Source organism: Coffea arabica, chromosome 1c (genome assembly GCF_036785885.1).
Source record: "Coffea arabica cultivar ET-39 chromosome 1c, Coffea Arabica ET-39 HiFi, whole genome shotgun sequence".
NCBI lineage: Eukaryota > Viridiplantae > Streptophyta > Magnoliopsida > Gentianales > Rubiaceae > Coffea > Coffea arabica.
In genome coordinates this window covers 54587730-54612078 of record NC_092310.1, presented here as the reverse complement: position 1 = coordinate 54612078, position 24349 = coordinate 54587730, and the positions used below count along the sequence as shown (strand labels likewise).

Below are 24349 nucleotides of genomic sequence, written 5' to 3'. Positions count from 1 at the left end.
CTGCACAGAGCCCCCAACTGGAATTCTTCTGCTCGATCAATTTTCAATGCAGTCAGATAATGCATCTGACGACTTGGCAACAAAGGCAAACATAAGACGTTCTTCCCAGTCAGCAAGTAAACACAGAAAATAATAGTCACTCGGTGTTGAATGAATCTTGTCTTGCAACCAGCTTTTTTATGCTGCAAACAACCAGCCAAACGGCATTTCTAAATTGCAAAACCTAGATACAAGGAGCATTTATAAGGAAAAGCCTAATTAATCTATACATTTTGCCAAATCCACTTCATCTTCTGTTTTCCATAGACGAGCCATCTTTAAGCGTCTCTTGTGCGTCGCTGTTCATTCCCAGGCTAAAGAGGGCAGCCGCTTGAAGATAAAAAGCAGTAGGCCAATCAGGGGATGTTACTTGGGCCTGCATAGCATCTGCAAGGGCTTCTTGTGGCCTGTTGTTCATCAAGTAACACAAACAGCGCCGGGCAAGGACTGTTGGGGATACCATATTCCCGCCCTCGATGAACTGCAGAGCAAAGCACATGAAAGATCTTCATAACCTATTGCGCCATATGACTGGAGCTAAATGCAATTTTATGAAGGTTTACTTACATCTGTATAACAACTAATGGCAGTTGCAAAGTCTTTAGCTCGAAATGCATTGTCGCCACGCTTTCTAGAGTTCAGGGTTTCCTGTATTTGGCTAGTCCACAGCTGAAATGAGAGCTGCAAAGAGAAAAAACTTCAATAAGAGAAATATGAGCAACAAATGAAACGAGCTACATTTTAGAAATTATATGAACTTAATAAAGAGTCAGCATATTAAAAGCACTCCATCTGATTCTGCATTTTGGGGAATAGGGATCGTAATTTCAATGGGCAGCCCTCTATATTCTTATCAGTTTTGATTGTCTCTCAAAGTTTGACTAAATACTCCTTTGAGTGTTATGGATTAAGATTTCCAAAAGATGGAGAAAGTTTCTGACTAAGCACATCTTGATGTTAAGAATTTCCTATCAGACGTGGTGAAGTTGATCCATTATGGCACAGTGTGGATAGATTTTTTAGTTAAACAAAATCACACTCTTCTGTCACTTGCCACTCTTAAACAGGTTCTCCAGAAGATTGAAACAACCCCCCCCCCACACCCCGAAGTGCAGAAGCGCATGCCGGAATAAAAACAATTTTTATATAATAATGATATAATACAAGAAAACACCAACAAGAAAATACCTTTAATTTTCAACAGACAATATGATGGATAAAGAAGAGCATGATTTCAAAACATAAATAGATTTTAGAGCTTTAACACTACTTTAGCATGTCAATTTCAGAACATGGTTTAGATCAAAAAGGGTGCTGCCACCAGGCGCAGGGGTTCCTCGAGAATTTTTTAGCTGGAAAAATGCAAGCAGTACATGTGCTACAAGAGTAAGCTGTGCAAAAGCTAACCTCATTTGCAACCCCCTCATCATCCTTGTATCCAACCTTCTCCAGTAACTCATGCATGGCAGTCAGATCTACTCGTGAGCAAGCCTCGCCAAGAGGTGATAATTTTGATGTCTGGACTGGAGATGAAGTTTCATGAGTGATTCCTAGCAAAATATGTGATGGCACCTGCAAAATTTTGCTAGTACATTCATCAAATCAGCATAAAAAGATATCTCAAACAGCATGATCAGCATCAGAATATTGAAATTTGCACCACATCTAAATTTGTTTATATCTGAATGACTTCAGTTAGAATGGAATAAGGCCTACATCTATCTCCTTTTGAAGTGGAGCAAGAGAGGTCACAAGAGACTTAGCATTCGGCCGGTCACGAGGTTCATACTGTAAACAACGTGAAGCTATTCGTACTAACTCTGCCCCATCATCATTTGAGAAATGACCCTCCAGACAAGAGTCCATCAGCATCTGTATGTTCTTCCCACGAATCAAGTCAAGAGCCTATAAAGGCAACAACTGTTATTTAGTTCTAGCATTCGCTCATCCAGAGAAATTTAAGGGATAGGATATAGTAACAGAATACATCAAAATAACTCTTTTTGTAATCTCCTGAATATAACGAGAGACTGACAATCTTTTCATTTAGCGACTCAGATGATGCATAATGTCGCGGAGTTATTTCTGGTCTATTCTTATTGCAATACCAAAAAACACAATTTTCACAAACTTCAGAATCAAGAAATTAGAAAGCACAATTACATGGCTTGGAGGAATATGTTTGCCGCTGAGGAGATCAAGCAATAGTGTGCCAAAACTGTAAACTACACTCTCAGCTGTAACTCTACCTGTCAAATTGAAAGGATGAGATCAGATCAAGCATCTATGAATATGAAGAACCCAATAATTTTCTCCTTCTGCGTTTTTCATTAGTGTGCTTAGCAACTTCACTTCTCAGTTGTTAATTTATGTGCTTAGCAACCTTTCTAAAAGCTCATTATAAGGTTCTATTTATGTTAAGAAAGAAAAATGTCAAGCATGCAGCCAATGAAAGGGGAGAAATTTGACCACTAATATCGGACATTACATGTATTTCTAGGAAAAGACACATTCCAAACTATCTAAATACACAAGTTCTGCTAATAAGGTAAAGACGAACATGAGATCTAGACGATGTCTAAGTAGCAAATTAGTTAAGCATCTACTTTGCATCGAATATAGACCATTATTTGCTAAAACTAAAAGCTCTTTTGGGGAATTACTCCAAGACCTGTCCTTAAATACTCTGGAGGAGTGAAAGCCAAGTTTGTGCTGTAGCTCTTTCCATCCCTGCTGTTCTTCATCAGGCCAAAGCAAGAAAGCCTGGGGTTAGCATCCTGTTGTGTGATCACTCACAGTAAGCTGTTGGCAGTCTGAAAAAATTCCATAAACTGACAAGACTGGAAGCTACATCAAATGAATGAAGAAAAGAAAGGAAGTACTTGATCAAATAAGATTCTATAGGCATTAAGGTCATGGTATAGTGCTCGCCCTTTGCTACTGCAATAGTCTAATGCTTCCGCCAGATGCAAAGCAACTCTCAACCTCATTGCCCATTTCAACGGTTGGGTTTCCCCTGTATCAGTTCATACAGAATCACAGAGTTAGCTATATCTCCAAATAAAAGCAATCTAACGCCAGGGAAGACTTATAGAGGTAAGTCAATTAGGCAAATAATCACTTCCAACACTTCACCTCCATCAGACAAGTTTAGCAAAAAGACACCAATAAGTAAAATAGACTCTAACCTTATCAAATTCTCAACATGGAAAGGCCATTACTATGAGACTATTACTCGGAGTTGGTACAACAAAGATTCAATCTTGGAGCAATAACTTTCCAACAAAATGCTACAAAGTTCTCATTAAGCCACAAGAAGTAACACAATTATCAGCATTGAAATCGACAGCATAATGCTAAAGATTCAAAACAGCAAACTTACAATGAAATAAGTGTTTGGATAGAGTTTCATGAGGCATGAATTCGGCCACCAGCAACCTCTCATTTCCATCACAACAACACCCTATCAAATTGGCCAGCCTCTCACTCCTCAACTGCCCTACTGCCTTCGCCTCCTCCTAAGGAGTGCAATATCAAACAATCAAGGCGCGTACAAAAATAAGGTAATATCACATTTGTGAAACACTGTAGCTGGGGACTTGCTCAAAAGAAGTAATAACAACCAGGAATTGCCGAGAATCCGGCCAGGCAGACTTGTTGAAACGTTTGACAGCAATCCAAGAGCCGTCATCTTCAAGCTGCCCTTTGTAGACAACATTGGGAGCTTTCTCTCCATGTTCTGATACAATGTTTTCAACTGAGAATCCTGAAGTCGCCACCTTCAGCTCGTCCAAACTGTATTCTTTAAATGCTGGCAATTTCATCCTCTCATTTTCTCCACATTTCTCTAAAACCCCAGAAGAAAAAACATCAGAAAAAGGGAACAAAGATTACATTTTTATACATTTAAGAGAGTTTAAAGAATTACCAAGATCAGAGGAATAAGGGACGTTGGATTTCAGGTTGGAAGGCCACCAGCAAAAGCCTAATTTAGAGCAGCGAGCTCCCATTGGAATGAAGACGAATAGTACTGAAAAAACGAAACCAGCAATCAGGTCAAGAAAACAAACAGAAAGGAAGGAAGAGGTTTTGGGGAAATAAATGATATGTTTTTTCTGGGGTACAAGTCTTAAATGGATGCAATGGAGCCTGCTTGATTGTCTGAAACCCACCTCTCCCCTTTCTCTTTCACTCTTCTCTTGAACTAGTACAGGGTGAAGGCGAGGGAATGGGATGATGGTGATGGAAGTTCAGATGGAGGAGGAGTAGGCGGTGGGGAGATGGTTTTTGTTTTGGTTTGGTGTTCTTATAATAATGGGGGATGACCGAAGAGGAGCTGGAGAGCCTTGAATTGATTCATTTCAGGTGGTCAATGGTAAAATGGTACCGCTAAAGCCAAGGCAACGAGAGAGGGCGAGAGGGAGAGAGAGAGCCACCCAAGTTGAAAATGCAAAATCTCTTTTATTTTGATTAGTACTAGCATTTAATCATTATTCTATTTGTTCTATTTCATGGCAGGGAGGGGGAAAAACAAAAGGGTTTTTCGAATACTGTGTACAGTACCCTCGAGAAACATGTATACTGTGTGTACAGTGCACTGCTCCTACTAGGAATGATTTTACGTTGATGTGCCATTCTAGTATTTGTTTATCCTTTCATGCCGTATTAAATGTCCATAGATAGATTAGATTATATAAACATATCGTTGCTGACAAAAAAAAAAAAGAATATCCATAGATAGTATAATTTTTTTTTTTGTATAAATCACGAGGCTATGCACGCATCCATTTCACATTCTACGATTAATCCTATTTAAGTCTAGTCAAATTTTTCGCAAAAAAAAACTTTTTCAACATTATATTTTCTATTTACATGAATTTCGAATATAAGATCTCATATGATTGATGAATGCAAGTCTTTTTCACTTACACCAAATTCATTAGTATAGACAATACAAAATGTTACGCAACATCGATATTCGCCGTGACTTATTAACTATGAATATGGAACATCATTTTATTGAAAATGACAACGGAAATATAGCTCAAAGTAGAATAAAGAATCTCTTTTTTTAATTATAAAAAAGGAATCTCTTAATAGTTGCAAGTCCTTGTAATTTAGCTCTAAGCCTCTAACCAAAGCTCGTACATAAATTTGCAAAAGGGTATGACTGTCTTTTTGAGTTTCTTTTTTAAAGTAATCTTATGAGTATGGAAAGTTCGTCTTTTTGAGTTTCTTTTTTAAAAGTAATCTTTTGAGTATGGAAAGTCTTGCCAAGAAATATAAAGAAAATCACCTGATACAAGACATCAATATAGGAAAAAAAAAAAAAAGGGGTATTGCTTAATAAAATTCATCTAAATGTTTCCTAAAATCAGGCGAGATGGGAAACTTACTTCATTATCCTTAAGACCCAACTCAAATATTAGTCAAGTGAACGCATGACTTTCAATTCATCCCATTTTTCCTTTCCTCCTTGTAAGGCTTGAAATCATCTTTGGATACAAAAAAAAATAAATAAAAAATGTGAGATTCTTGCTTCAAATTTTGGTAATTTTGTTCAGACTATTGCCAATTTAGTGACTTCAAATTAATCAACACTAAAGCCATTGTCAATGTCTACTACTCTATTCTTCAAGCAAGCTTCATGCTTAACTATATTTGAATTAAAAAAATAAAAGAAAAGTAATGGTAAAAAATGGAAAGAAATTTTAAGGGAAGATGATAATATCTATTCAGAATGTGGAATAGAAATTTCACCGAAAAGGGGAAACAAAATTGACTAGTACCGTGTTGGTCATGTAAGTTGTAAAACACGGCCCTGCAAGTGTGCTAAAAAGATAGGGATAATATTAGAAACCTCCTTAAGGTTTCTCCTCATATCAATTGGCACTTTGACATTTTTAAAATATCACTTACCTTCTCTAGTAATTGTCAAAAAAAAAATATTAACCATTACTTGATACATAATTCACACATCAAATAAATGAAGGTCAAAAAATTAAGAAAAAATAAAAGTCACTTCATTCTCTTTCTCCTTTCTTCAATTCTTTCTTACTCATTTTTTTTGGATGACTACACAATTTTTTATTTATAAATTATAGTAAATTAATTTTTTTTATTTTTTACATTTGTGATTGTGATAGAGTGGGGTATGATTTCTTTATTTATTTTGAGTTAATTTTTATAATGATTAGTACAATTTAAAGGTTTTGACATGAGTTGAGAAGAAATTGGGAAAAAAATACAATATGCATAAAAAATCAATTTTGACCATATAGACTTAAATTAGTGCTAGTGTATTTCTTCGCAAATATCTCTTTTGTTTTTCAAATTTATACTTTTATGGACTATAAAATTGTGATGTGGTAGTACTACTAGAGTTTTTTTTTTTTTTTTAGATAATGGTTTCTTTGGAGTGAATAAAGTGACTTTGGATCATTTTTTTTCACAAGCAAAAGAGTAGTTTATAGTTTTTCAAAATTTTGTTATAGAAATAATAAAAGTAAGGGAGATATGTGATATTTGTAAGATTTTAGGGGTGTTAGATAATATTAAGAGAAACCTCAGCAGAGTTTTCTGATATTATCCAAAAAAACCTTTCAAGATACAGTCTAGTGTCCGTCGTCACGTGCGAGTCTACATATGGTACAGTGTGTGCTTGGTTTAATGGTTATCTGGTCAACTTTTCTCTTTTGACATCTAAGATTAGGCTTTAATTGCACTAGATTTAGATATAATCATCGGAAGATTGAAAGGGAGTCGGATGATTAAGTGAGGCGCCGGGTCAAACTCAGGGAGTCAGAGTGGAGAATTACGACTAATTTAGGTGCGCTCGCACTTAAGGATGACGATTTAAATAGTAAACCCTGCTCTAATTGCAACGTCAAATGCACTTGAAAATGCCTTTCCACTCCAACAATCCCACCATTCCCTGCTCCGAGTAAACATCATTAGCAAATGGTTAATCTTTTTTTAACAAATTTTTTGTTAACCTTTCCACCCCAAACTTTCAAACTCATGATTCGAATTTTAAATAAGACAATAGGGATAATTTTAAGAATGTAGGAGAAGTCTGAGAATCCTCCCTCCAACCATTAGGCCAACCTCGTTGATTAGTTCAACAGTTAATGTGTAACACTGTCTAGGATTTGGGATTTCCTTTTTTTTTTTTTTTTATTTTTGCTGTCATTCAACTTATTTTACCAAAGTAAAATAAACAACTTAACTTGGAGAACATCTACATTTCGTAGTAACAATTTGAGTTTGAAAATTCTGTTATAAATTCCATTTTGAATCTTTGAAGAACTTTTTAGCACTTTAAAGTATAAAAGTTGTGTAGTTTTGAAAATTGATGATAATAGAAAAGAAGATGATGTCCTCAAGATGGATGGAACTTGATAAAGGTTGAAAACAAATGGATGGAACTTGACAAGAATTTAAAGGGACTCTTAGTCAAGCTTAAAGTTGTTTTCAAACAACAGGCATGGTCAATGTCAGGGTAGAATTCTTCATCAATGAACGGAAAATTGATGTAATGAAATTATTGGTTTCGAATAGGAGTACTTGAAATACCAATTGTATTAATTATGGCCTCAATCATTGAGTCAAAACAGTAGTTTAACTTGGATGATTTGCGCCCTCCATACTTTTGAAAAGTATAGCAATTGTTGATGTTCATTGAATTACTTACGGCCGACGCTCCATTTATGATTTAACTTCCACACTCTTTATTAGACTCACGAGTAAAGGATTATATTTCATATGTTCGAGAGATGAAAAAAGAGAGGTTAATACGAGAGTAAGGGATCGAGACCTCCTCATAGTTTAAGTTTTTGGATCAGAGTTGACTTCCCGACTTACATATTGAATTCTTTGATAAATTTTCTAAAATTGTTTCTCTCCCGACACTTCTAAATCATCTTGAATGGTTTAAGATGCACAAGTATAAGAAATAAATCTAGGCGAATAAAATGTACAGCGCCAGAATCAGAGGACATGCATCATCAAGATTAACTCCTTTCGCTGCATATTCTCAATCACCATCCCTATTTAGTACTCCTTTCACAGCACTTTCCATAACAAATCTTGTCTGGTTAGACTCGTTTCTTCATTACAAGAAGATAAAATCGCACATGCTCGTGGAACAACTATAGATTAATTAAAGGACAAGAATTCTGAAAAGTAAGTTTCAGCTGAAATGGTACCACTGCCTAATTTGTGTGGACAAAATCATAATATCTGGAGTGAAAAAAGAACTCCTTTTTTTTTTTTTTTTTTATCAGGAAGGTCCACAAGTACTAAAAATGAATACAGCATTCCCTCAATGATGCAGAAAGGCAAACGCCCCAAATTTGGGGTCATCACTTGCTTTGACCCGCTTTTTATTATCATTATTATTATTTTTTTTTTTTTTTTCGTTTCCAGCTCAAGTGTGCTAGCAGGTCGTTGCTCTTTATGAACATCAATCCATTGATTTAGAATGAATAAACTGCTAATGCATGGGGCCTAATAGCCATCATGAAATGCATCGCACCCCATGTACAGGATCCTCAAACTTGCTGTCACCATCCTTGAAAACACTTGCCCGGAGAAGCCCACCAGGCAGGCTGTGCCGAGCTGGTAGATGCGTCGTCATGAAACGAAACCCTTTTTCATTCGTCTAAGTTTGCTTTGATGGAACAAAAGAAAGGGATACAGAAAGGATGGTATTTTGCTCAGATTTTAGTGGCTAAAAATGCTTATTTAAGCATTGGAAGGGCCCAGGAAGTTGTTTACTAGCTACGTCAAAGTTGTCCATCCATTCTCAAATGTGGGAACATGAACCGCAGCGGCTCCTTGTTATCTGATGATATAATACTCTATTCTCTGGACTTCATACGAAAAAGCTAAAGGTAGAACATAATGCTGCCCGTTTGGAAAATATACCGTAGCAAATGTAATCTATATGTGAGATAGAAAGAAGCTCGAGATCTGTGTCAAGAGAACCAACCTTCTAAAATTTCTTCTTGAAAAACTTGCAATCTAAATGGGACTTTTTATGAATTTTTACGCTCCTTAACTTTTCACCTGCAACATCAATTGTTGATGAAAAATTATGAAACTGATTCCTAAATCGCATTTGTCAGGTCACATGAGCTCGTAGAACCGGTAAAACATCAATTGCAGTCAAGGTATAGAGCAAAATCCAGCTATACATGCCGATGATTCGTTTTGGCCTTTGATGCAAACTCAGCTAGAAGTACACGTGGGAGTCAAATCCGGAATTATTAGTGCTGATGATGAACGAAGAAATGAGTATTGTACATGCAATCATGATCATATCCACTCTCTCGATTGAATTTCAGCTGGGGTTAGTGATTTAGCTAGGCTGGCGGAGGAAATGTCAATTTTTAAGCTAATGAAATGACAAAAATTTGTGGCATTAAGCTAAAGGCGAAGCAAAAAGGAATGACTCCATTATCTCATCTGGTTGACTGGTGGAGAGGAAGCCAACTGCATGCAGAAGCAGCCCCAGTGCTGCGAAAGATGTTGTCACCGATGAATGTGATATGTCGAGCTTCGGGTCTTCGGATTGCAGTTGAAGAATATATATTAGTACAAGAAAGAAATGAGAGTGGTAGGAAAAGAATTTTACGAAGGTATATATAATGCAGGAAATCTCCCAAAATTTATCATGATTACAAGTCCTCTACCTCACCGATACATGGTCAGTATGCAAACGACCTACTTTCAAATCTAAATTCCTCTAAAAGTGGATGTTATCGAAACTAAAATGATTAATTTTTTTTCGTTTACCATATCTGAGAGTTCTTTTGCTAACGAGTACAGACGCGCCGTGTGCAAAATTGAAATTTGCATTCGAATTAATGTATATAAACACGCTACATTGTCAGTAAACAAAAAATTTAACACAAACTAAGATGGATTAATCTTTCCTACGTCGATAGTGCATATACTGTTTATAAACTGTCAGTATTGGGTGAATGATAACTATATAAAATTTGAACTTGAAATTCAACTTTTATACATATGTCAAGCATCAAACGGTGACAGTATATATATTATGAGTGTATATATAAGATTTTAGTCAACTAAAATATGATGCCTAACTTCAAAAAGCTAGTAAGGGATGACCCTGCAATTTACCCAAGTATTTATAGGAGCCTCGTTCATGCTCAAGACTCCGTCTTGCATTCTTCTTGATTCTAGTATTCTACTACCACACAATAAATAAAATTTTATTTTGGAAGATCCAGGAGACATGGACGGGAGCGGGAGGAGGGGACCAGCAAGTCGAAGCATTATTTAATTGCATGATTAGGTCACATGACAGCGCCGCTGCCTTTATGGCCCGTCACGTGCTCACCTTTTAAAAAACTTTCCACATTAAATTAAGGAGCAGAACAATCCTTAATGCTAACGACTACTGCTACTACATGCTTCTGGCTGTGCGTTGTGAACCCATCATCTGAGATTATGAATGGCTACAGGTTATGGTCCCCACCCAGCGGCTCTTCTTTCCCCAATTAGCATCCACCCATCAATTATGATTCACCCGAGGCACGATGGGGAAAAGTGTCGACGATTTGATCGAATAAGGAATTCCCTTTTTCAAACTTCCATCCTCAAAATGTTTGACGGTAAGCTATGAATCGAGCACCCTTGACTCGACGTCCAATTGTTTGAATCGATGTCGATGTCCATCAAACACGAATCGAGTTCGAGTTATTTGATTCGGATTTCGAATCAAATTTGAATACAAATTTAGGAGACTCGAGGGCTCGATAAATTCAATCGAGTTTTTCATTGAATAATTAATTATTATGTCATTATTTTCAAATTACTATTTTAGGTTTATATGTTATAATATTTAACAATCGCATATTTCAAAACTCTGGAGCTGGACGAAAAGAAGTTCAAAGAGCCGAACTCGAGCCTAGCTTGGAATGCTGATTCGAGATTGAGCATGTCAGTAAAGTCTGAGTTTGTTTGGACAACAAGAATTTGGAATAAAAATTTCAGATTTTATTTTACTTGCATCATACACACAATTCTCAATCATTTTTTTATCTCGCATATATCACATCACGAAAAGTGCTACGGTAACTAGATCAAATAAATCATCCAAATAAATTCTCATCCAAACAAACTCAGTATGTCCGAATTCAAGCAAGTTAACACTCGAGTTTGATTCTGACTCGACATGACTCTACTTTTTTTGATATTTTCTATGTTTCACTAGTACTTTTCTGCTTAATTTCCTTTCAAATGTAACGAGGTATTGCAACCGTGGACCTTACAAACACAAATACGTCGTTGAGTAAGAGTAAGAACTTGAATCTGCAAGGAATACTACTGGCTTGCAACAACTTCACAAACTAAGAATCAATTGTCAGAGACTGTAGACATATCACAATTTTAGAACAATTTTCATTTTCATAGGACTGCAGGACTTAAAGAAAAAGGTTGCTTTCTATTAGATCAATACTTAATTCTCGCGAAGACAACAAAATACATAAACTGGTCTTTAACATTTAATATAGCAGTTAAAATAGGTAAACTATGTGCGGGTGGCGGATTAGAGAAGAAACTGTACCATGAGCTCATAATGTCCACTAGACTTTGCCTCTCCATGTATCCTAAATACTACCAAAGTGCACATAAACAATTTTCAGCAAAAAGTCTTTCTTTTTTTCCCCCATTTTGTAATAAGACCCTACTTATTTTGCTGTTACTGATGGATGAACGGACTTTTTTCGTCCTCATCATGAGTAAAATGGCGAATTCATTGTTTAACTTCCTAGATTCATGCCAGGACACTAAGAACAGAGAATGTGGCAGAGAGAAGCAAATTTCTTGCAAATCATGGTACTTCGTAAACCAGAGGGGGAAGTATACTTTTCTAAGGAGTCACTCCATGAGATAAATAAAATGTATGCGTCCTGAATCGTAATACTGCATAAGGCTTTTTTGGTTATGCATTTATCCTGAATGAACAGGCTGCAGAACCCCGGACAGGCACCCTCATGATTCCCCAATTCTATGCCTGCCCTTCCCAAATGATACATGAGCAAATTTATTGCCAACCATATCCTATCGCTTAAATCTTTTATTCTTCCTTTGTCCTCTACCCAATATTTACCAAGAAAGGAGAATGCAACCGATGTAGTTGGACAAAAAAAAATTAATCCAAATAAAAATTGTGATCTTGCTACATTGTTGAAAATAATCCAAATGCTTTACTTTGTTGAAAATCTGGAGTTGGAAGGGCACACGCAGCCCATATCAAGGCAACTAATCCTAAGCTTAGTTCATATGCGAGCTTACTTGTCTAAATAGGTTCATCAAGGACCAAGATTCCATCTGTAACTCAAGAACTCAAAGACACTGCACAAGACGAAGTTCAATTAGCAACAGCAATATGCACACTTGCATCGAGTAGAAAGGGACGCATGACAATGCCTTTTTTGATGCCCCAGTAACACAAATACAACTGTTGTTGGCATCATTCTTTCCTCCTGTAACACTAGGGGTGTACCTTCAGGCTGAACCTTCCAGTTTAATGAATAAACCCTTATTGTTGCTTAGTCACAATGACAAAACTTTACAATCTGAATTGCATTGCCAAGTTCAAATTGATGAACGTTCTAGCAAGCTAGACTCTCCCAACAGGTGAAACAGGAGGATGGTAGATGTTGCTTGCAGGATACTCTTGTTGGTCCCCGTTGAAAACCTTTGGCTCATCAGTTTCTGAGAATGTCCTCTCTTCCGAAGATTTATTCTCAGATAAATACCCGAATTCAGAAAATTTAGCTGGCTGGAAACCATTTAGATATGCAATACATATGGAGAATGCTTGTAGAAATTTGACAGATGAGTCAAATTCAACTGAATAGATACCATCCTTGAACGGTGACAAGCTGAAAATTGGCCTTTCGTCCAGTCCTCGTTCCTGATGAAAGTTTGTAGAAACGAATTAGAAGGCAAGACCACATTGCAGTATGATGTGTATCAATAGCAAGAAAATGAAAAGACAAAAGCTAAAAGATGAACCAAATGAGGTCGACTAGCAGCATGTATTAAACTACCTGGCAATAAAGCTGGAATTTTTTGGTGCTCGACTGGGCTTTAGCTGAACCAGACGTCACACCAAACTGAGTGCTAAGAACCTTTATTCTGCAACCAACATCCCAACCCCCACAGTCACACGATCCACCTGATCTCCATCTTTCTATTAAAGGTGAAGGTTCCCCTTTACTAGGTATTCCATGGTCACCACCCGGAAGTACAACTGTAAGACCGGAAGGGTCCACGCTTCCAGCAAAACACCCGCTCTCTTCAACATCCCTACTCTCAGAAAATCTGCAAAAGTCAAGGGAAGGCACTTTCAAGTCCACCATTGAAAGCTTTTCAACTTCACATGTTCTCTGGTCACCTTCACTTAAGTTTCTTACGGCCATTTTAGGTAAATTAAGAACAATAGCAGTGAGTTCGTCATTTGCCTGTACATCTAACGCCTGCCTATCTCCCCGTCTTTTCTGCGCAGCAAGCAAAACGAATTCCCTAACGGTACATTGGTCCGCCAAGTTTTGCCCAATCAACTTTGTGGATGCAACATCAGAAACCTTCATTTGTGCTACTACATTAGGTATGTAACCATGAGCTCTATCTTTACTTCCCTGGTTTAACCAACTACCATTCCTTTTCTTCATTTCATGAACAGTGAAGAAAGTATACACCCAACTGTTAGCATCCTTTTTACCAGGACCTAGCTTACTCATTGTGGCTGCTAAAATTTCGCTACTATTATCAACTGCAAATGTAAATAGAGGGAGTCCATTCTTTACTGCTACCTGCAGAAGCGCTTGTACTGTTGATGAGCCACATTTTCCAATGTCTTGTGGATGATCAATGTCAATTGTTTTGCAGCTCCCAAGATCTAACCTCACTTTCAAAGAATGTCGAGCAGCAGACTCTCCTCGCCCCTTGGATAATTTACCCGCCCTGTCTATTGGTGAGGAATCTCTCTGTGGTGAACCAAAAGAGTGGTCAAGGTTGCTGGCCCTGGGCTTAAGTAATGGGTCTATCAGTCTTCTCAAAGGACTGGACCTTCCTTTTCCAGTGACATTTGATTTGTCGCAAGATGAATCAACTGAGGAAACGGAGGTTTCAGCCTCCTTGGAGCAAATTCTATCAGTCTCAAGATTTCTCTGTAGAGCACATGGTGTGTCTTTTGAGCTCCTGCCTATCCTACCCATTAATCGGCGGATTGGGGAAGGATGTCTGACTTTCCTATCCTCTTCAGTCTCCATTTTCAGGTTTGGTGCCTCAGCTGAACAATCAAGTGTTCTGCTTGACTTCTTCCTTTCCAGATTTCTACTTCTGCTCGGACTAGCTGAGACTTTAGAATATGGTAATAGGTCAGAGGAAAACCTCGTAGTGCTTTCAGCTGCGGAACAGGGTTGTTGGATCTGCGCATCCCTTGGGGTAATAACTTCACGAGGAAGTGGACAAGAGCGAGGTATATCAGAAGAGAGCTCATGGACATCAGAATTAGAATTATCAGAAAAGCTATGTCGACTAGCTTCGATTGATCCCTGGGCCAGTTTTCCTGTTGAATCAGATTGATTCAACGATGCAGCAGATCTAATTTCTAGTACTTCTTTTGGCTGATGGAGTACCACTAGTGGCTGTCCATTCATGCTGTCATGAACAGAATTAGGCTTACAACAAGGAATTTGCAAGCTTTCCTTTTCCTTCGAATGTTCATGGACATGGAACTTCAGTTTTCCATTCAAATTTGAGATGGAACTATGCTTTTCTAGTTCTTGTAGCTCCTTCTCAGAAATACCTACCGGATCATGATCTGGGGTTTTGCACTCTTTACCCCGGTTCTCCGTGTACTTGCTAAAACACTGATGTGTGCTGAGGATACTCTGTGACACTTTCAAGTAGTTACTCGAGCTAGCTCCAAGATCTTGGAACTTTCCACCATTTCTCTGGAAGGATTTGGTGCCTAGGGAGGGGGAGGAGACTCTGTTAGGAGATGTGTTTCGATTAGAATCCAGACTAGGGCGGTGCATCATCTGGTTGATAGGAGAGCAGCTATGACCTCTGCCAGAATTGGAGGATGATCCCTCTGTTGAGGAAAACAATGAGGCATTGCTGTTGGATGGCGAAGACTTGGAACTTCGTTCGGCAACCTGTCTGTGGTTATACTGCCACTTCTCTAGACGGCGCCATTCAAGGACCCCAACATTCAAAGCTTTCTCCTGGAGGTTTTCTCCTGCCTCCAAATAACTTGGCAAACTTGACATGTATCTAACAAGTTCATCTGCCTTACTCCTAGCTCGTTGCTTTCGGTGAAGTGCTCGTGGCTTTTGTGATACATTGTCCAAATTTCTCACTATTTTAGGATGAAAATCTGCAGAAGAGTTGCCATTCCTGTCTAGTTTGAACCTATCTCCCAGTTTTGTACTTTGGCATGTTTGGTGTGATGATTGACTGTAGACTACCTGCAAGAGTTCCTGGTCCCTCAAGTTTCTATTGAGCTCCAAATGACATTCCATACTGCCCTTGGCACCAGATATCTCGCAATTAACCAACTTGGCTCTGGAAATTTGGTTAGCCAGCTGATGGATCTCACATGGAAATGGTACCTATCAAAAAGACAGGCCATAAATGTAGTGAGCTTGGATAGTACGTATAGAGATGATGCAGTTGTCTGAAAGACATACATGATTTCCAGAAGATGACAAGTAGTATTATCTCAGAGCAGTAAAGAGGCAAAAGAAGCCATAATCGAGGGGACCTAGCGAAGCTTTCTGTGTTATATGGTAAGAAGCAACAAGCCAATAGCATGAAATTAACCATCTTATGGCTTGCATATTCAGTTCAACAATCACATTATATTAGTGTCTCCTGCACGTACCTGTCAATGTTATTTGCTAAATGGACCTAATAGAGGAGAAAGGCTCATTGTAATCGGAGACAGCTGGCCCACGCTATATACAGCTAGAGATGGAAATGTTACAAGTCCTTCTATAGACAAATAGTGGGAAATTTTGAGAAGATCTAAAATCGTCCAAGGAAGTTCTCCAGAGTTTGCAGTCATGGGATGAAAGGCAGAACAGAACAATCTCAACAATAAAGTTGGAGGTACAAATAATTAAGGATGAGAAGTTTTGTGATACATGATGTGATTGTGAATTGAACTCGTTAATTTTTTACTACTAGAACTAAGTTAAACCAGAAATCGTCAAATAAATTAGAAATAACAACTGAATGGAAGCTATAAAAAAAACAATGATAATAAGAGAGGGCTCAGATCAATTGTGCTTCCATACTTCAATCTAGTTTCTCTATTGAAGGAAAAAGGTATCGCAGTTTCACTAGGAGAACCCACTGATCTAATTCTAGGAACAGGATTATAACTTAAGCAGCCTGGCCGTTTGTAACTTTATTCTGAACCGAAGTGCTACAAAGAAATTCTTGGCACTTCTCTCCGGAAGCATAATAATGAACATGGCTCTAAGACCACTTACCCTTTAAGACTGACAACTTCTGTAGTATAAAACAGTCAAGCATCTCCTACTTCATGGTAACACAATCCGACATGCATATGACAAATCCCACTTTGATGCAAATAAGAGTATGATTAGGAAAAAGAATGGTTCACAGGGTGCATAAGGACAATCTGGGCAACATATAGACAAACGTGTACCATAGATCAATTTGAAAGCGAAGATTGGGTGGTCCTTGAGACCCATAAGAGTGACATTTGAAGATAAGGTAAACTGGGATGTCATCGTCAAAAGCAGAAAACCTTGCAAAAGACAAGGAAGAACAGCTATTGCATAACCACTAACCACAAAGCATTCGCACTTCTTTAAAATTTGAAATCGACATTCAAAAAAAAATTTTTTTTTTGGGACATAATAATTGAATGTAAGCTGAGAAACATTATTGACATTTCCTAAACACCAATAATTGACCAATAAATTGATTTATTTATTGGGACATAGTTGAATAAGAAGGAAAGAAACTGTAGAGTGGGGAAAGACCTTTAAGCACTTCTTCCCCTTCCACAAAATTATTTTCTCCATCTTTCTTTTGCTCTTCTTCTCATTTGTTTCCAAGTTCTACCATTCGCGCGATAGGTTAAATGGAGTAGCTCTTTAGGAACAAAAAGAACTTTCGAAACGAAAAATTTCTTACAGCTTCCCTGTCTGTGAGAGGAACAAACCCAAATGCAAACTCAAATAACAAGTTTGAACAACCAAAAAAGCAAAAATTTTGTATTCAAAACAGAGATCTTGGAGATAATTGCGTCTCGAGAGTCAGCTACAAATTTCAGAAAGAGTATTTCCAAAGGAATTTCGCGAACACAACAAGAATGCAAATCTTTTCATCACGAAACAAAGAAGCATATCAGCAATCCACCAAGCCAGATTAGACCCAAAAAAGAAAAGAAATAGTACTAACTTGCCTTGCTTATTTAGCAGAATGGAGAGCAAGAAAAAGCCATGAAGCTCTCTGAAGATGCAGAGATAAAAACCACGTCGGTGACCCCCCATGGAAATAAGTGGGTGTGAAATTAAAAGCAGTAAAAAAGCAAAATAAGCTCCACCCAAAAAGATCAAAAAGATGAGAGGAGCTTTACGCAGAAACTAAGCAGAATATAAATCTTTTGTAGCATCCCAAAATGCCTTTATGCTCTCAGCTTTCCCCAAACTCCAAAGCTAAATACTATGAGAATATACAGAATCGAACGTACACCCAAAAGGAAAAAGAAAAGGAGAAAAGCAGGGGGAGCTAAAAAGAGTACAGTTCTGGGATTTTGGGCTGGAGCTCACTTGTGCTGCAGTTTGTGTGTATTTTGATCTTTGTTTTTTTTTTTTTTTAATAATAACTAGTAACAGCGTCGGAGAGAGAAAAAAAAAGAGGCGAAGAAGAGCTCGTTTTCATCGGACGGCTGAAAGGAAAGGAGATATGCGCGGGAGGTCACATCCGGGGACCCACGTACTGACTTGTTCCCCGTAAGTTATTTATTGGGTACTTATGAAAAAGCAGGCCGCTTAATAATTAAGGAATGGCGGTAAAAAGAATGGGTTCGCTTTGCTCTGCCAATGATATCAGGAATGGAAAATTTTGATTTTTCCTTCGTAACATTTTCCGAAAGAGAGGGGCCTGCATTTCCTGCAAACGCAGTTGTCACAGGTCCCATTCAAGTCTAATGCACTACCAATACCACTGCCATTGGCACCACTCCCGTTTTTTGCTTACTGCTTTAATGGCGCTAATTGTTAAGCTCGTGAGCATCTCTAAACAACGCGAGCTCGAGTAGTCGCTAATGGAGAATGTCTAAATTAAAAAAAAAAACTTATCTTATCAATTTTTGCAATAGTCGCTAGCTTTGTACATTATTATTCTTTTAAATTCTCTACGTTCTTTTCATTATTGTTAAGTAAGGAATTCTTTGGCATTTATGGGCAACGATGCGTCTTTAACCTTTTGTATTACGGAGCAGAGAGGGAATTAGATAAATTATTTTGAGTTGTGATGTGCTAAATGTAAAATGAATTGATTTTATTTATTTTTTTTTTATTTAGAAGTAACCCAATTTTTCGATCAGACTAATCCGCTAAAATTGTATAGGGCCTTATCCAAATGATACACAGAGAAATAGCACAGGGAATCAATAATGGAACCTGCTGGTCACTATCAGGTTACGGAACCAGTCGAACTATCCGTAGATGCAAAATGAATTGGGTTTAAATTGGGGAAATCAATGTTTTGAAAATCGGACCAGACTGACTGGTTGAACCGCGAATCGGCCATGGCACCGGTCCGGTTCTATGGCATAGTTGATTTTGTCAGAAAATCGGTCAGAAATCGATCAAACTGTAAAAATCACGAACCGGATTGAACCGGTGGTTTTCGGTTTTCAACTTCCTCCCCCTTTTTTTTAAGTTTTGCAAAATACAGCTATCAAGATTTGAACTCAAGACCTTTGTAATAAAAGACCAATGTATTAACCGTTGCACCATCACATCTTATTAGTTTTTTTTGATACCTTATTTATATAAAAGAAACATTCATATTTTTTTCCATTTTTCTTACAATATCTCATCTTTTCATGGCTCTTTCTTTTTAATTTTCAACTCTCTCTCTCTCTCTTTCTCTATCCTCGTTTCTTTTGTTACTCTCTTTTTAATCAAACATCTTTATTTTTAATTTATTGATATTTTCTTCTATCTTTTAATTTTGTTTTTGTCCATTAAATTAAAAGAAGTTAAAAAAATTTATTTTTCTTTAACCCAAATTATTTAATGTCACAACCACTCACTTTTGTCTCATTTTTTATTTCTTATCAAGTTTATATTTCTATTTTCGATTTTCTTGATTTCCTTCGAACTCCAAAATTTTTTTTTAAATTGCAATCTCTAAATCCCAAAACGTAAATTAAAATTTAAGTTTACAATATTTAAATTCTTATAGACGTGAATTTTGTATAATTTCAAAATATTGTGATTTTTTTGTTGGATTTAGATATAATTGAAATTGAGATGAAATTTATTTGTTTTAACTTATAATTTAAAAAATTTATTTTTAAAAATCCAAATTATTAAAAAATAGTAAACTTTTCATCATATAAAGTATTAAATTAGCCAATTACATGTCTTATTTTGTGCATATATATTTAAATAAATTATTTTTTAAAAATTTATTGAACCGGGGTTGAACCAATCCGACCGATTGAATCTCGACCTTTTCACTTCATTGGTTCAAATAACAGTCTGATTTTTAAAACATTGGGGAAAATTTCTTGATGCCATTTGAAAGGTAAAATACATTAAACCCCCTTGTAATTTGGGTTATTGTCGTAAAATTTCCTCATTGTTTAAAAACCCCCATATAAACTCCTTATGCTTTGAACTTCTTTGGAAAATGGATGGAAATCATCCAAATTGACGGAAAGACGTAAAATTTCAATGCTAACCCCGTTTTCAAAATGTACCAATAGTTAATTTAGGATTTAGCTGTTATTTTACTAAATTTTTTAATTCATTTGAGAACAAAAAGTAAATTAAGGGGATAAATTGAAATTTTAAAAAGATTTGATCTTTTCCAAACAGTCATCTTCTCTAACTTGCCTTTCATGTTGCAAACACTGATACCTTTTCCATTGTCATCATCTCTAGGTTCAATCATCAATCATTTATACCAGGCCTCTTTTTTTTTTTTTTGCATTTTTCTTCCTTTTCCTTTTCTTTTCTTCCTTCATACTAAAATGGATCAGATCAAATTAATATCAATGCCAAGAATCTCAATACTAAATTAAGCAGAAACCGCTCAAATTAAAGTCAACTTGTATTAGATTTGGGGAATGAGAAATCAAAATTCAACTAAAACCCACAAAATTTCTTCACGAAAATCTCTAGATCAAAAATGTCTACACATTAAGAATTACCCCTGATAACCCACTTCACATGTTCATATAAACTTTGCCGGCAGTGGCTTCGCTGAAAGTTGTGGGAACACTTTGGTGGGCAATATGGAGCTTCAAGCCATGCATCGGAGTTGGAGAGACGTCTGCAATAGTGAGTGGCTTGGGCATATTGTCTATCGAAATGAGATCTAGACTGGCCTTGTGGTCGTTGACGGACTTGGCGATGCGACCCATAACAGGAAATCTAAGCAGTAGTGCCGATGGCAATAGCAGCGAAGCGAAATTGGTGGTGACGGTGGATGAGAACGAAGGGGAAAGGGATCACTTGAAGGCTATGAGATGGTGGTGTCTCTGGCTTAAAGAATCGAGTGAATTGTATGTTTAAGGGAGATTTTGAGTTGGTGAGAGAAATTCAAATTCGATTTGAGAGGGTTTATCAAAGGTAATGAAGCTTTGGATTTCTACTTGTAGTTGCACCAGGAGGGAAATAAAAAAAAGGAAGAAATAAAAGAAGAAGGAAAGAAGAAATAAAAGAAAAGTAAGATTAACAAAGGTTGGTGTTGATTTTGCTTCAGTTTTTTCTTCAGTTTTTCTACTCCAGATAGTTCAAAAGAAAGAAAAAAAAAAAGAAAGAACAAGGAAAAAAAAAAAGAAAATGTAAAATTACCACATTATTCTTGATGTATTGTTATCACACTCGCTTGTCAAGCATGTGTAATTCACTTTCCGTCAATTTAGATGATTTTCATCCATTTTTCAAAGAAATCCAAAGCACAAGGAATTTATACGGGGGTTTTTAAACAATGAGGAGGGTTTATGATAATAACCCAAACCAAACCATAAGAGGGTTTAATGTATTTTACCCGCCATTTGAATTGTTTTAGAAGCTGAGCCTCAGGTTTGAGTTTGGAAAATGGAACGGTGGCCTGGCTGGTTTGTCTAACTTGACGTCCACACTTGTCAAATATACATTCAAGGCACTCTTCTGATTAGTAGTGCTGTTTTTTAGGCTACTTGCAGACCGACTCAGAGATTCACCGACAGACAGCCGAGACAAGAAGGGTGACTTCGAGTTTCGGATGACGATATGTACATTCTTTTTCAATTGATGATTATCGAAAGTGACGATGTATTCATACTTAGCCGATACAAAGCATCTACTAGTATACATACTCAAACATTCTTTTGACAGAGCCGGTGGCACTTTCTTTCTTTTGCAGCTCATTATTGATTTCTCCCACAAATCCCCCTTCTGTTGGATGCCCACACTAAACTATACAGGCGACAGTGAACACACGTTCATTGAAAGTTTGAATTCCTTGCTACTTCATTTGGTGGAACGAAAAGCTACTTTCCTTTGCAAAATGACAAGGTAAGTAGAGGATGGGATAAATGCAGCATTATCAAACAAAGACAACCGAAAAAAGAAAGAATGAAGATTTAGACTAATCTTGTTCTGAGAGCCCATTAATTCCCAACAACTGAAGTAGGAATCTGCAGTTTATTTTGGTCTAGCCAGAGTTGTTTTATCGTGGAAAAATTGCCAAGAGAATGCTAAAAGTAAATAACCTTTCAAAGTAGATTAGTGGTTTTTGGTTAGTCGGTTGATTGAATTGGGGTGTGCACTGACTAATCAATTGTCTATGATACGTTAACATTCGATTTCGAATAAATAATGCCGTCGTGATTCAAGAAGAAGAAAAAAAGAATTGAAGTCGCCATTGCAATATGTTGGAATCATATGTGATTCGGAGGTTTACCAATGATTGTGAACATGGTTCGAAGTCTCGGCCGAAGCCGAGACGACTCGGCCGAGTCGTCACCGTCTCGGCCCCTACCGATACGATACCGTGACGAAACGATACCGAAATACTTGACTCGCCGAGAAATCGGCCGAGACGTCACTGCGACGGATTGACTCGGCCGAGTCACTCCGAGTTATCTCGAGTCAAGACGAGAAATTAGCCGAGTTACACCGTGACGGATTGACTCGGCCATTTCTTTTGCTATTTTTTATTATTTTTGTTTAACATACTTTTTTTATATTATTAACAATTTTTAAAATATTAAATACTTTAAAATTTGCGTCTCACCGAGACCGCGACCGATATGCCGAAACCGATGTGGAACGTTCCGAGCCGCGACCGCGACCGCGACCGCGACTTTGAACCATGATTGTGAAGCAATCAATGCAGAAATAGACAGATGATAATTCCCTTTAACCTTTTGCATTGACGGCACGAATAAGTAGAGGCATAGTTAGGTGATTGGTATACTGGCTAAGTCTAGTTAAGTGATTGATTGACGGATTATTGAACGAGATGGAATGTAATTAGTGCACACTGTCGATTAGCAGCGGCAGAATCCCCCGTCAAAAAAGAAAAAATACTGGCCGTGCAGGGTGAGAAATAAGACTAAAACACCCCACTTTAGCACTGCACACAATCACAAGTCAGTCACATGCTTTTTATCTGTTTGCTCCAATGGAAATAAAAACAAAAAAGGGTTCTGATTAATTTAAGCCTTGTTTGGATTGCGGTTTTCCGCCGAAAAATTGTGTTTTTTTCCGTGATCACATTTCCCTATTACCTTTTTCCCTCACATACATCAAATCGCTACAGTAATTTTTCCATGAAAAATGACGGAAAATGCAATCCAAACGGCCTCTTAGTTTACCAGTTACCATCACAATTGCCATCCAAACTATGATAGTATATCCTGCAATTCTTGGTGGCCAGAGCATACACTGAACAGATTGGTCGTTCAATTTCATTATTATTAATAGCAGTATACAATTGTAGCATTCGTACCAATGGCCACGGCGCTTTCTGGGGTGTTTCGCCGGTTCCCTTCGTGTGAAAAGTCATTCCTGCCATTCAATTTCAGCAGTTGAATATGAAATCGGCTTTCTGGATGCAGACATGATTACGGCTACGAAACATAGCATGGGACAGTTCTTCTAGAACTGTGAAAAACTTGTTTGTCCGATACCCATGCACCAAAATCTTTTAAAGATATTTGCTACTTAAGCATTTCCATGACTTTCAACGCCCTGTAGATTATTTTCTGCTCTTTCCATTTGTTTTTGGGTCAAGTCGAATAGCAGGCGGACCTTTGTCCGCTTTTTAGTACAACGATATGATCTTGCATTGGCTACCTCTTCTCCGTGTAATCAATCAAACATGGAATCTGAAATCTCCACTCGCTTACAAAATGACTATTTCGGCTTCAAATAGCCTGTTTGGCAAACAAATTTTTGATCAAATTTATGTATTATAAATTTTTTGATAATTTTAATTATAGTAACTTTAAAAAAATTTAAAAATTTTTGAACTATACATTTTAAAATATTCAAAAAATTTTCCTATAACTTTTATAGTAAATTATAATAAAATTTTAGACAAACGCCAAGAAAATTTATTTGCCAAACGAGCCCAATGATATATATATATATATATGCGTGTTCCTTGCTGCCAAATAGATAAAGTTCAATTGAGGACTATTTCTGAAACGCGTTTAGGCTGCACCACCAAACTCAACTTCACAGCCACCTAAAAGGCTTCAAAGGTAACCACAAAGGTCCAAAATCATAAAAAGAACAAGAAAAGGAGAGGATCCCATGAAAATTTCCCTGAAAACAAAAAAGTGCAGCTTTTTTACAGAAACCGTGTGATGTGAATCTTACACAGGCCCCAGCAGGCAACCATTAAGCTTTTATGTGGTTTCTTTCTCAGCATGGGTTGGCTTTGTTTGTCTGGTCTAGTCGATGTCCATATTTCCTGAGATGTACCATCTACCTCCGGCCCTAATGCTTGTAAGTTTTAGCATGTATGAACCTGGCCTTTGTCAATAGCA

General features: G+C 37.2%; 2 protein-coding genes across 6 annotated transcripts; both read right to left on the bottom strand.

The window, feature by feature from the left end:
* Nucleotides 1-117: 117 nt before the first annotated feature.
* LOC113729627 (serine/threonine-protein kinase BSK5-like) lies at nucleotides 118-4478 on the bottom strand. The gene is made up of 11 exons (XM_027253901.2): nucleotides 4212-4478; nucleotides 3968-4069; nucleotides 3663-3886; nucleotides 3422-3557; nucleotides 2922-3055; nucleotides 2711-2816; nucleotides 2203-2288; nucleotides 1756-1944; nucleotides 1447-1611; nucleotides 607-720; nucleotides 118-520 (listed from the first exon to the last, which is right to left on the bottom strand). The coding sequence occupies exons 2-11, from the start codon at nucleotides 4047-4049 to the stop codon at nucleotides 287-289; spliced, it is 1470 nt and encodes a 489-aa protein (XP_027109702.1). The 5' UTR covers nucleotides 4050-4069; nucleotides 4212-4478; the 3' UTR covers nucleotides 118-286.
* Nucleotides 4479-12427: 7949 nt separating this feature from the next.
* LOC113729588 (uncharacterized) lies at nucleotides 12428-18036 on the bottom strand. 5 transcript variants are annotated; one of them, XM_072078545.1, is made up of 4 exons: nucleotides 17527-18036; nucleotides 17106-17266; nucleotides 13131-15701; nucleotides 12428-12994 (listed from the first exon to the last, which is right to left on the bottom strand). In XM_072078545.1, the coding sequence occupies exons 2-4, from the start codon at nucleotides 17145-17147 to the stop codon at nucleotides 12698-12700; spliced, it is 2910 nt and encodes a 969-aa protein (XP_071934646.1). In that variant the 5' UTR covers nucleotides 17148-17266; nucleotides 17527-18036; the 3' UTR covers nucleotides 12428-12697. The 5 variants fall into 5 exon arrangements, with proteins under 5 accessions (XP_071934646.1, XP_027109672.2, XP_027109683.2 ...); XM_027253871.2 differs by lacking the exon at nucleotides 17106-17266 and having other exon boundaries at nucleotides 17531-18033; XM_027253882.2 differs by lacking the exon at nucleotides 17527-18036 and having other exon boundaries at nucleotides 17106-17510.
* Between the last annotated feature and the right edge of the window lie 6313 nt (nucleotides 18037-24349).

What these genes read in the sequence shown, in the direction of transcription:
- LOC113729588 (XM_072078545.1), bottom strand. Translation starts at nt 17,147, where the DNA reads ATGGAGAAAATAATTTTGTGGAAGGGGAAGAAGTGCTTAAAG. An exon ending in AGGGGAAGAAGTGCTTAAAG is followed by an intron (nt 15,702 to 17,105) that starts GTCTTTCCCCAC and finishes TCTTTTTGATAG; the next exon opens with GTACCATTTCCATGTGAGAT. An exon ending in AATTCCAGCTTTATTGCCAG is followed by an intron (nt 12,995 to 13,130) that starts GTAGTTTAATAC and finishes AACTTTCATCAG; the next exon opens with GAACGAGGACTGGACGAAAG.
- LOC113729627 (XM_027253901.2), bottom strand. Translation starts at nt 4,049, where the DNA reads ATGGGAGCTCGCTGCTCTAAATTAGGCTTTTGCTGGTGGCCTTCCAAC. An exon ending in CCCTTATTCCTCTGATCTTG is followed by an intron (nt 3,887 to 3,967) that starts GTAATTCTTTAA and finishes CTGGGGTTTTAG; the next exon opens with AGAAATGTGGAGAAAATGAG. An exon ending in CGGATTCTCGGCAATTCCTG is followed by an intron (nt 3,558 to 3,662) that starts GTTGTTATTACT and finishes TGCACTCCTTAG; the next exon opens with GAGGAGGCGAAGGCAGTAGG.